At 39.0% G+C, this 13,178-nt stretch overlaps 1 protein-coding gene across 1 annotated transcript in view; it reads right to left on the minus strand.

Moving 5' to 3' along the window:
* Positions 1 to 5,822, minus strand: part of cntn3a.1 (contactin 3a, tandem duplicate 1) — a 64,064-nt gene extending 58,242 nt beyond the window's left edge. Inside the window, exon 1 of the mRNA XM_035656787.1 lies at positions 5,716 to 5,822. Within this exon, the coding sequence (XP_035512680.1) occupies positions 5,716 to 5,770 (55 nt within the window). The 5' untranslated portion in view covers positions 5,771 to 5,822. The remainder of the gene's footprint in view (positions 1 to 5,715) is intronic.
* Between the last annotated feature and the right edge of the window lie 7,356 nt (positions 5,823 to 13,178).

Consider the following 13,178-nt stretch of genomic DNA (forward strand, 5'->3'; position numbering starts at 1 on the left):
GGATGTTTTCACATTCATCTGCTGCAATTGGAAAGTATTCTGTGATCACTGAAAATCTGATTTTAAGGGGCGGGGCATCGCAAACAGTCTGGAAGTCAATCCTGGTCCAATTTGCAGTGTAATGTAGAAACCACCAGTGTACATACACTGAAGAGTGAAGTAGGAGACATCTTGTGTCCAGCAGGAAAACAAACTGAAATGAACAAAATTTGCAAATGTATAGATTCTGTCATTTTTAACAAGATAAAAGAACTACAGGTCTTTTTATGGATATTAATTATTGATTAGAAAATTCTACTTTTTTGCAGAAAAGACAGACACACAGACACATTATTTTTCCAAGCAGACTACTTTTATATGTTTGGAGGGCATCTTTAAAATCAACACTGACGCTTTAGTTGACAGATAGTTGCTTTTAAGATCTCTGAGGGAGTCAAGAAATCATGTTGAAACCAGAATGTCAGAATCTGATGGCAGGTCCAACTCAGAGCACAGAAAGCAAAATGATGAAAAAGCTCTCTATCAGAGAAGTTTACTGATCCAGAATCCTAACAGGAAGTTGACTGCACAATGCCGCAGGACAGAGATGGAGGTTATTATGAACGGGTCTTTTTTTTTTTTGCTGCCCCCACTCACATCTGTCACCTGCTGCCAGATGGTGATATGGGCAGCCATTTTCGAAGGCTCCTCAGACAACACAAGACTCAGCATCGAGGCACAAGTGGAAGGCAGAGGGAGCTGTTTGGGAGGCTGAAATAAAAACTAATCTCAAATTCAATACTAGCTGACAGCAAATGAATTCCTCCAGCTTACCTCAGCATGAATAAACAGGCACATTGGGAGTCGGCTGTGGGGGAGGTATCGGTCGTTTGTGAGGTCCCAAATCCATTCGTTTCAGCTCAGGGTTTTATGCATCAAATAAAAAAAGCCAATCTTGCTTTTTAAAGCATCTTTCCCCTCTGTCCAGGCCGATAAGGTACACCTTTAAGGTCTCTCATTCAGGGGCAGCAAATGTTACTCCAGAGCAGAAAGACAGTTTGGGTTGTTTTGAGCAAGGTATAGGTTCAATCTCGTCAAAATGTTTGAAATATCGGTGCAACTTATTTTTTTTAAGGCCCTCATAAAAATAGAAACATTGAACAGTAAATAACTGTTAATAATTTGATAGGTAGAAAAGGAAAAATAGGGAATTGAGACTGCCACATTCTTATGATTTCAGTAGTGAGAAGATAGAAACACATAAAATGAAATAGCCCAAGAGTAATACGAAATGTTCCTGGCCATACTTTACTGCTATGACTATCAGCTAGGGTGTACTTTACTGTACAATACTACAGACTCTCGTTAATTAAGTTAATTACATTTTCAGCAACACACTCTGTGAGGAGAATAATGTAACCAACACATTCCCAACTAATGTCCAACCATGTCACACCATTCTCTAGCTAATCATAGCCAGAGCATCTGAAATTCAATAATGGCCCTTGTATCCAGGGTATCCAATGCCGTGTTCACTGGGGAAACACAGAATTGATTAGGTCCAACTCCATATGTTGGAAAGGCAAATTAAAGCTATTTTTTGTTTGTTCTTGTTCTCTCTATTGAATGTCTACATAAACTCAGGAACATATTGCTTCTGAGAATGCCATTTGTCATCTAATTGTGGTAATATCCCTACCTTTTCCTCTTCAAAGTTGGTTAGAATGTTATTTGTCACTTACCAGCTGCTATGGTGTACCTTAATAGAAACATTCATCATGCTATAAAACTGTACCATGTTTCCAACCATTGTAACTTACAAAATGCCTGATTTGACCATTAGTAGTTTTTATTTTTTCACAATGCAGTGTACAGAGTGGATTCCTGTACTTTGTAAATATTTCTTTCAAAATGTGACATAAATCTCATAAATGCTGTTAATAAGGTGTGAAACAAATCCAACATATCATATTTAATTTGTCTTTCAGCAGAACACGCACTCTCTTATTAAACTACTGTATGTGTGAGTGATTGGTGTAATGCTCAAATTAAATGTTTAATTCTTTCTAATGAATATAAATCAGGTTATAATAGTATAATTATTGTTCTGTCTTTGCTTGTATATAGATGAAAAAAGGTAAAATGTTCACTTTAGTGTAGACATGTATATTTACAGACTAGTAACTTCAGCATCAGCAGACACAGAAACTGAAATATCCCAGTAAAAGGAGCTCATAGCTCCCAACACATATAATAATGTTTAATTGATAGTGATGTATTTACAACAAATGATACACAGTGCAGATTCATTATTATGCATCTATAATCAACGCTACACTGTGTATGCAAACCCATTTAAATTAGATGATTTTTCATTCCTGGATGAAGCGAAAATACAGCCAGCTATGGGAGGATGATTCACTGGGGAATATCCCACATCTTCACATATACAGAACTTCAAAGATGCAATAAAATCCTTGCTTAAGGATTCCTAAAAGGCCTTGCCATGTTCTGATGAATCAATGAGGTAAGTCAATATTTGAAACTCCAGTCGTCTCTGGGATGCACACCGGGGGATACAGAGCAAAGTAAATGTAGTTGTAGGAGATTATAATGCTGGCCATAAGTAGCCCTTCATTTTCACTTGCATCTGCTGTAAATGAACAGTAGTGGCAGTAAAATTACAAGTCTTGCATTTAAGGTGACCGCTGGCTCTGTCATATTAAAAGACAGGTTCACATTTTTTAAGTCTTAAAAACAATATGTGAATGTACAGCGTACATTATTTATTTAAATAGTTTTTGGTCTCTGTAATAATTCCTGCTGTTCATACTGGCTGCGTCTCCTCGATATGGTATTTCAGTGCACGTGATGGGGGACAAAATACACAGTGTAACAATGCATCCCACCATTTAACCTTAGCTAATATGAGTGTAGCAATTGTTGCAGTGTAGAGAGCAGCAGTTCCATTTAGACAAATCAACCAGGTATCTTCCATGAGTTACAGTCTTTTTAATCTATTTTTGAGAACAAGGACTGACGATTTTGTCCCCCATCACTTTAGGAACCAATGTCTTCGCAACCAGTATGGACAGGAGGAACAATTCCAGCAACCAATAACACTTGTGGACATATTATTACATTATTATATATATATATATATATATATACATATATATATAATAAAATAGACAGATAGACTTATAAAATGTGAATCTTTCCTTTAAGGCGTACAGGTTTAAAGTTGCACAACCGCAAACTGAACTCAATATTCAATGAAACCATCACACAAGTGACAGCTACAGTGCCAAGCTACTTCAGCTAAGCACAATAAAAAGTACTTACAGCGTTGTTGAATACTTAGTTCTGATTGGCCCATAAACACAGTCTGAGGTGAGTGATTTCTGAACACTAGACATCTAATCATATCTCTCCACGTTCAACAAGTCCAAGACATTTTGTTGATTTTTCATCAAATTAAACATCAATAACCTGTGCCAAAAATACACTACTTCTCTGAAACTGTAGGCAGCCACTCAATAAACCACGGAAAATGTTTCCAATGTTAATTCTGAAATATTCCGAGAGCACAAAACACAAAGATTGCTGGTTAGAGCCTAAACAGCAATTTTCTGGTGCTGTTAAATTGTAGCCTTTCAATGCCAGCTACAGAGGTTTCTATGATTACACTCCTGCCAATTACTTTTAGGCAGATACTTGTAAATTCATTCAGCTTCAGCATAATAAAATGTTTTGAAATCAACATTTTGCATTAAATTATTTATGTTTTTGGCAAGTGGTTGTGAAGTGAGAGGGAATTGTAAGCGCTAAATAATCAGATCGCTCTGATATATTTTAATATTTTCAAATATTGCCGTGTTTTAATTAAACAGAAATTCCATCTCCTTTCTCCAGTCTTTACAAATAAAGATTACAAAATGGAACTCTCTTGTTAAAACACCTTTGTGAGCACACTCTACCAACCAGGTTATGACTATATGACAAAACAACACCTGTCAAATGGAAACTGTTGAGCCAGTACTGGAAGTGGTTTGCTGTTTGAAGGTTAGCTTCATCTGTGTGGGGCAAAATGCATCTAGCTGAACCTCAACACCTCTTCTTTGCTCCCTCGCTCTCTCTCTCATTCGCCCAAACATACATATAGAACACGCCCCTGCCTTGGGCCGTTCAAACCCTCAGAAAGGAATGGGAGGAGCTAGTTAACTCCCGATGAACTCGCTATGGGAATAACTTCCCCTTGGCCCCAGTGCTCTCCCACACAGCCGATGCTTTCTGTTTAAAAAAAAAAACACACTTCCAAGTGTGGATAAATAACCTACCTAGAAGCACCTATCTAACACCCTCACACTGTGCTTTCTCTAGCCAGTAGGGCACGTCTGAATATTAAAATGCTTAACATGTCTTTTTTAGAAGGCAGAGGCTTTGGAGGTATATTATATTGCGCCATACTTGTTATGCAAGCAGAGCATATGTAATGTAACCCCATACTGAATATTAATGCTTGGTTACTCTGTGTTACCAAATGTGAGCGTGAACCTCAAGAGTGAGGCAAGGGCTGTGCAACACAATGCTCTTCAGAAACGATTTGCCCTCTGCTCCTTTGTTAAGCACTAATTTGCTTTGAATAGATAACTCTGAATGTGTTTTCTGCACCTCGTGATTGCAAGAACATATTTTGTGTCTGGGATCAAGTCTCTGATCAAGACTGCAGGCTTGAATTGTCTCCTCGAAGCCGTTTGTCTGAGATCAAAACTCTGCCAGGTTTGTGGCAGTGATTTCCACTAACGTCAAAGACATTTACTTGTCTGTATATTTAACAGAATGCTTAAATAGGACATAAAATGTGATCCAGACTTGTGGTGTAGATCCTAATCCCATAGTGAATCACAGTTCCCTGAGGAAAGCCTCATTAGACATCCACTGATGTGTATTGGATTTAGTGATAAGTGGTGCTAATTGCCATGTAGGCAAATTTAGGTGCCGACGTGCTGTTGTGCTTTTGAAAGGGAAGCGCATGCACAAACAAATACACACAGTGACAGTTACAAGCATGCACACACGCACGCACACTAATTATTTTAGGTCCCAGCTGTGAGGAGGGGCTGCTGATTTGGAGCAAGGCAACATGAAAGATTACTCATTCCTCAAGATACTGTGCTCATGCAACAAAGCCCTTATTCATCTTGTTCTCAGCTTCAGACATTCTGAAGAGAGCTAGCATTTGACCCTGAACATTTTGTAAGGGAGGAAAATTAGGTCTCTCATTAAAAGCAAGATCAATGACAAGATTTCTGTACTACTACCAGTGCAATCTCAATTAAGGCAACAATTGAGGGGCTCTTTCAAATGAATGACTGCACATTCAACTGCTAGATAGGGACTGTCTTTCAGAGATAGAAACCTGGCTTATTCTTTTCCAACACGATTCACTGCCAGGGGAAAAAGTGAGAGAAATAGCTGCTATGCACAACTGAAGGAATGTTGATTTGATTTGCTGCCTTGAGCTGCCAATGAAAAGACAACAAGGTGAACCTTTCCTATCATTTGTAAAATTGGTGGAAAGCTTTGGGCGCCATAAAGCCTTTTAGTTTTCCATTTTACTTTTAAGTGCCATCTGTTCTGTATGCCAAGGCGCCATCGCAAAAAAATCTATAAATAACAATTCATAGCCCCTGTGCTAACAACATTAAAAAAGTGTCTGTTTGGGAGGCTTACCTGCCAGACACTCCACCAATGACAGCAGCAGTATAAGTTTCCATAGCAACTCCATTTTAATGGTCTCGGGTCAATACAAGCTCACATCCAATCACAGGTGTGTAGAATCCCGGCTTTGTCCTTTCCAGCACTTTCACCGTTCTTCTGTCAAATGAAAAGAAAAAGGAGGAGGAAGTCATTAGACATTCAGATCCACTGGTCTCATCAGATGGTGTTATTTCACAAGGACAGTACCTGTCCATGTTTGCTATCACTTTAATTATATAAAACACAAGAGCAAGGTAAAAATTATACCCTGAAAAAATAATTGCTAATAACATTTAATCTTTGCAAAACATTTCCAGGTAAAATGGTGAATAGAAGCTCTGTTTTGGATTGCAGATACTGTGATAGTCTGGGTATAATGTATATCTGTGAGAATAATCATAAAACCACTCTATCTTGTGCAAACACAGAAAATGATTTGTCCAAGCAAAACACTTACAAAAAACTTGTGCTGTAGAGTTTGCTTAGGAGTGCTTAACATTGCATAATGGGGATCATGTCTGCAAGAAAAACATAAAGGGATTGCTTACTTGTACTCAAACCTGCTGAGACAAAACAAAAAGCAAGCTGGTTGTCAGACACATCCCTAGCATGTAATAAAGTACTGTCCTGGCTCCTCGAATTCGTCTGAGCTGGAGGGATTATGTATTTCTGACATAAAGAGATGATTGTACGTGGGGCGAAACCATCTTCGGTCCCCCAGGAGACTCACACAATTGATTTTCTCAAGGACTTAACCGTAATTTATCCCTGCTAAGACTCAAATGAAGTCCCAAAAAAGTTGTGAAATGATAATGTGAAGTATTTCTTCTGCCACTGAAAAACAGTGATGTATTTGTTTGTCTAAATACTCTAACACTTCTGACAGGTTGATCTCTAAGATCCTTTCTGATAAAGCAGCGGATAAATGTTTGCGTGAGATACTCCAGTTATGGAGTGAGAAAGGATGTAGAGAGGAAATTAGCCATTGTCTTTGCTCAAACTGACTCTCCCTGGTACATTTAACTGACTGATGGCACAGATTCCTCTGACTACACACGATCAGCGTGCTGAAATAAATGAGAGGAAAAAATTAATAAGAACATACAGTATAGTCTATCAAGAGACAAGTGCCAAAAAAGCAGCGACAACTGAAAGATTACACATTCATAGTTTCTCAGTTATCTGCACGCCTCTTATCTTTGCACCACTGAAAGGCATGACAGAGCATACTGATGCTTATGTGAATATATCAACTGCGCGTCCCTGACACGTTCGCCTACACCACTCTTCCTTCTGCGTGTACTAAACCATTAAAGGCAACACTTTTCCCCTATAAATCTCATTATGGAGATTGGGTTTAGAGTGTCATCTTAGTTCCAATTTATCTTGCAGTTATTAGGATGCAAATGTCATGAGTAAATGTTGGCTTTTAATAATAAAACAGAGAGACTTCAAATCCCTTCTTATGCTCCTGGATATTTTTGGAGTGCTCCTCCTTTGAGGGAATAATTGTGAGAGATGCGCAGAATAAATCACTCTATACAAAGTCTTTAAAAGAAATAGAGGAGCCCAGGAATTCAGCAAAACTTTGTATTGCAGCTTTACATTTATACCACGTTATTCAAATACATAGATAACATCCGACATTTCTATCTATACTAAATTAGACAAATTGCCAGGTTTTATTTTGACTATTAAATACATGCGTCACCACAGGCTAAAGATTGAACATTTCCTGTAATTTGACACTCATATGCTTACTTCACGTTTTCAAAAACTATTCAAGTAATTGATTTGTCAGCTATGTAAATGTTTAATAACTCTGGTCATCTTAATTTAATTTATCCTGCTTTGACAGCACTATAAGCAAGCGCAACCAAAACGTGTGAACTGTTCATTCCTAAAGGTATCGGTTGGCCCCTGTTGATCTCTATTACTCAGTGAGCCCTGAGACACGAGACATCAGACAGTGGGGTTAGTGGGGGGGGATAAAAGACATCCTTTTGATCCAAAGAAGCTCAGATGATGGCTGAGGGAGTCAGGGGTTTGTCCATGGCAGTATCTGATTCCTCTTCAGTACAAATTAATTACCCTTGTGACCTTAAGTGGTAGTGACAAGGCCAATGGCTTACTTTCATCCCAAATCGATTCTCTCATTTGTTTGCTGTATGAAATAAAAGTTAATGATAGGGAAGGCTTTCAAACTTTGCCTTTCAAGTTCCACCCTCTTTCATGTCTGGAAAAAGCCAGTGGTTGAAAAATGGAATATGATCAAGGCTAGAGTGACAGTCCTGGCCTAAACATTTCCTGACCCAAATTGCACAAACTCAACTGCGTTTAAATGTAACACAACAGCTTTGAATTCAGCCTCTCATTTCACAAATGCAGATGACAGAAATGCAGAATAACATACAAAATCTCATTGCAATAAATGATATGCATTTACAATTACTTTCTTTCTTTGTAATGATTAAACCACTGCCGACTGTGTGATGGACATGCTGCATACAGCATTATCTCTGTGAAGTGCCTCATATTCCTAGCTATGAAGCTGACATTTCAGCTCAAGTACTTACACAAAATTGTCCATTTCTGGGGGAAATGTAAATGCTATCTGTGAAATTCAAAAGCTTTGACACAAGTTTACTAAAAGTGTGCCAAACTGGCAGTGATTGATGTTGGGAGATGAAAACATTTTAATTAGAGGCAAGTCATGATGATGAGAGGAGATCTGCAAAATGTCAGGTGCAGCTCAGAGATGTCGTCTCTGACTTCTTGATAAATATTTCAATTTTCAGGGGAAAATGCCCAAATGCCACTTTATCATAATAACCAACATTCCAGATGATGTCTAGTCTTCAAAATTTTAGCATATTTTCCTTGGAGGATTATTCAATAACCATTTTGATAATAAATGAATGATTTGAGTTATTTATCAATCCAAAATGCCAAGCATTTGGGTTTGTCAAATGTGATAATTTGCTGCTTTTCTATGTTTCATTTAATTGTAAATTGAATAAATGGGTTTTGGACTGTTGGTCAGATGAAATAAGGAATAGGAAGACCTCATCTTAGGTAACCTGTGTTTTTGGAAATTGTGATGTTCATGTAATCATGTGGAATAAATGCCATGTAACTGCACATAGCCTGGATATAAAACTGAGCACTTCATTTTATTTGACTGTTGAGGAAAAGCAGCTTGTGTTGAGGGAAGTCTCAGATTTCTGGAGACAAATCCCTCCTCCAAATTTCAGTGTTGTCAAAGTGACACCTCTTTTCCTCTTCTTCTCTGACAGCACCAGCTGGGGTTGATAAACCACACATTGTAGCTCAGTCATCCACAGCCGCTGACAGTGATGGCAGTTGATTTGACCCTCTCCACTACACCCGATCTCTCCGCTGCCATCAATTTTTCAGGGCTCAAAAATGTATTAATAGAAGGGTACTTCAGGTCTCGTTGGTTGAAGAGTCCAGATGAAGATAAAGTTCACACTAAAATGCATGAGCACCCCACACACAATCACACACACCCAGCTCTGAATCATGAATGAGAGCAGACTCCCACACTCGACGAGACCTGGAAAAATGGCATACAATGCTGCATCTTTAATCACCTAAGCTGTGGCTTCACTTGATCTGCAGACACCAGCTCGATCAGTGTTTTCCTGCATGTGAGGCTCATCTCACGGCTCTGAGTGCCTCCAGTCATTTAAAATTCATTTTCTGGTGGTGCTCGAGTTGAGACTAGTAGTAGTAGAGGACGTGAAATTTCTGCTTAATCCTGCATACTTTGATTCACCGCACACATGAATCAAAGATTTACCAAGCATCTCTGTGGAAGAGTGGCGGTGATAATGATATCAAGTCCTAATCAGATGAGAGTATTTTACCGTTATGAGGTTCTTTTACACTACATTTTCAATTATTAAACCAAATACCTAAGACAGCAATTAAGAATCTGTTATATTTTTTGTTTTTTTTGACTGTGGGAGCTATTTATACAGTTACTGAGGGTATCTTGCTGTTCTTTGAAGGTTTGCAAATACTTTTCTTTTTCATCACTGAACTGAATAACCTGTATGTTTTAAGTAGCTGCCATGTCTGTTGATCCCACAAAACATGTTTGAAGCCCCCTGTACAACAACAACAAGAAAAAAAACAACGCACTACTTCCAAATGAACTTCAAATGTTTTGGAGGTGCTTCTGTTCGTACTGACTGAAAACTCTGAACTCAGGAGTACTTTAAAAGTTGCACGGACACGAAAAAGCCACCAAAAAACCTGAACTTCCCTCTGCCAATCTTGCCTTTCAAGAATCTATGCGCATATAACCAATAAGGCTAAAACTTTTCCCTGAGCCGAAGCCTTTACGCGTGCCAAACAATTTTTTTTCATTCCTCACAAATGGCACACCACGGGAGTCAAGGAAGTGCCAGCGTATTCCCTAGCCAAGATTCTATCTCAAACAGTGGCACAAGACAAAGAGACTAATGGTGTTTTGATCTAAGCACACAAGCCGCAGGCATGACATAACACATGCCAGCTTCCTCATTCCTCCAGACCACACCAGGGGCTCTCCACGAAAGCGCTCATCCCAATCTCCCCTGTGACAAAGCAACTGAGTATGTTGAAAGGTTCTTCCTGCTTGCACGCATGCTTCAAGCCCAAGTCTTAACATAATGAGCACAGTATATGGGAATAATTTACACACCGTTAGAAAGCTACGTATTAATAATAATACAGTTAGAGTTTCTGAACACCCTTTATTGAAGCATCATTGATTAAATGGTTAAGGCTCAAGCAATGCACTCACTCCGAATACCCTAAAATAAGTAAAAGACGTAAGTGAATTTATAAACTACGGTTACTTTCAATTTTGTCGGTAATAACCTAGAATTGACTGGAGTGGTGTGGATTTTAATCACTCCAATTAGGCACCTGCAACAACCATACTGTGTATTTGTCTTACAACTGATGCTAGCTCTGACTGAATGTGTTTTTAGGACAATTCCAGTGCACCTGCTTTCACTAAGGTACTAATTAAGTTTCCCATTAGAATTTAAAAACCCGCCAATTAATAGTTCCTTAAATGCACAGACAGATTTAGGTCTTTGGTGAAACACATTGCAGGAACTCAGCTCATATTTTAAGCCCACAAAAAACCCTAAGTGAGAAACATGCCTAAAAGCATCCATACAAGATGAAAACACACTGATAACATGAAAATCTTCAAAACTCTGTCGTATATATACATTGTTACTACACAAGACGTTCATGTATTTTCCTTGCACGTAAAAACAGGAAATAATACAAGACGTGCAGCAATGTATGTCAATCAAACTGCAACTTCTGAGAATACTCATTTCAATTTTAGAAGTAAAAACTTCCCAGATAGCAGGTAAAACTCTTTTTCCTATATTCATCACTTTACTTTCATGTTTTCTGAGCCGTCCCTTTGTGCTTGCATTGTTATGTATATAGCACCACTTTATACTCTTACTACACATTTAGAATTTGTATAGGCTATAATATGCAATTGCAGCAAGGCTGTAGACACAGAGACAGAGCAAGCATCAGCTGTAGAACAAACATACAGGAAGCTGATTGCTGCAGGTGCTTTGTTTGAGTGATCAGGATCTAGAAAAACAAGAGTGGGCTACATCTCTTTCTCAGTTCACTTACAAGTCCACTTCACTTGCTATATATATAACAATTATATGGCGTTTTGTGGACATTTGACTAAAGATGCTAAAATATATAAATACTTTGAGCGGCAGCGTGAATACAAACACCCGTACAGAGATTTTGTGAGGAGAAGCAATCACTGTCCTGTGATCTGCATGATATTTCTCTGCCAGCAGAATATTATCTTTATGGCTAGACACGTCTCTGAGGATGCCGCTGACTCAAAAGGAAGGGGGAGGATGGAACATGAACTTTTTAGTACCCCACTGAGCAGGTGTGCATGAGGAATGGAAAAACAATAGATAGAGTGAGGTGTTTTGACACAGAAGAAGAATCTGCATTCTAAATAGTACAAACCTGGGTTGTCAATTGTAAACATTTTTAACTAATAGGTAAGCACTCGATCCAAATAGAATTAGTTTTGCGCTGTCGCCGTTCCACTTACATATTGTACAGAATTACTGTAAAGTGTCACATACTGTAGACACGCTCTGTAGAGGTTTGTGTAGACGTTTAATAGGTTCCTCCATAACTGAAAACTGTCACTGCTCCAAATGTACGCCTACTTAGGTTTAATTAAAGATTTTATAGCTTTAAAGCTCTGCAGGTAAAATGTTAGTGGTCTGATGAATAAGAATGAACCGCAGCGACATAAAACTGAAACAGATTTCCGAAGGAACCGACTGGATCATCCTACTACCTATGCTTACCTGTTGGGTTCAAATGCACATAGCTTCACCTGCATCAACCTCCTTCAGTCTACTGTTTCCCCACTCCTCATGCAGACCTGGCTCTGCTCAGTGAGGCACTATGGACTTTATGTTGCACTCTCCTCCTCCTCCTCCTCTTTCTGAGTCAGTGACATCATCAGAAACGTCTCCAGCCATAAGCACACTTCCCAAAGGACATGTGTAGTAGCTATACTATCCCAACCACTTGGACACAAAAGGTAAGAAGAGCAAGTGCACTCCAAAGTAGTGTTTGTGTAGTGAATTAAACCCCATCTTGTGGTAGTAACAGTTATCCCAGGGCACATCCGGCTGGCACTGTCAACATGAAACAAAGACAACACTGAGACATCCATGCAAATGGGGGGAAATGACACAAACTGTTTACAATTCTGGGACAGGGAAGAGTTAATTGTCAAACCCTACCCTGCAGCCACCTCTAATTTTCCTAATAGCGGAATCATGATGTGCAAGCCTGCTCCCTCTCAAACATATGGACACTTGATTTCACGAGGATAACTATTTCCAACAGAGTGGCACGCTAAAGGACTTCAGACAATCTGAGCGGCAATCAAGCTCGGAGCTCGGTGCAATCAAAGAGAGGCAGAGATGATGAGACTGGACTGAGTCCAATCCCCTGTTGATCACTGGCGACAAATGAGTTCTGCCAGAGGAGGATTTAAATGGGGAAGAATTGATAGGTGGATTTGTGCCCTCTTATAGAAAATATGCATGGTGTAAATGATGACCATGGCAATTAGAGGACACAAAGAATGATATTACCTCTAATGGCTTATGTGGGAATTGTACAACTCAATAGAGAACTGGAAAACGGGTATTTCATTGAGGTTTTTGTAACTGACACATGGCCATAAAGGCATGGACACAGATGCATGCATGCGCAATTACACGCTGGGCACGTTGTAGCGCAATAACCTGTGTGTGTGTGTGTGTGTGTGTGTGCTGCCTACTATTGCCTGTGAGAGAAATGAAAGCATAGTCCAAAAAACAAAAAAACATATT

This window comes from Morone saxatilis, unplaced genomic scaffold, assembly GCF_004916995.1.
Source record: "Morone saxatilis isolate NCDOM2014 unplaced genomic scaffold, NCSU_SB_2.0 Contig15, whole genome shotgun sequence".
NCBI classification, from domain to species: Eukaryota; Metazoa; Chordata; class Actinopteri; family Moronidae; genus Morone; species Morone saxatilis.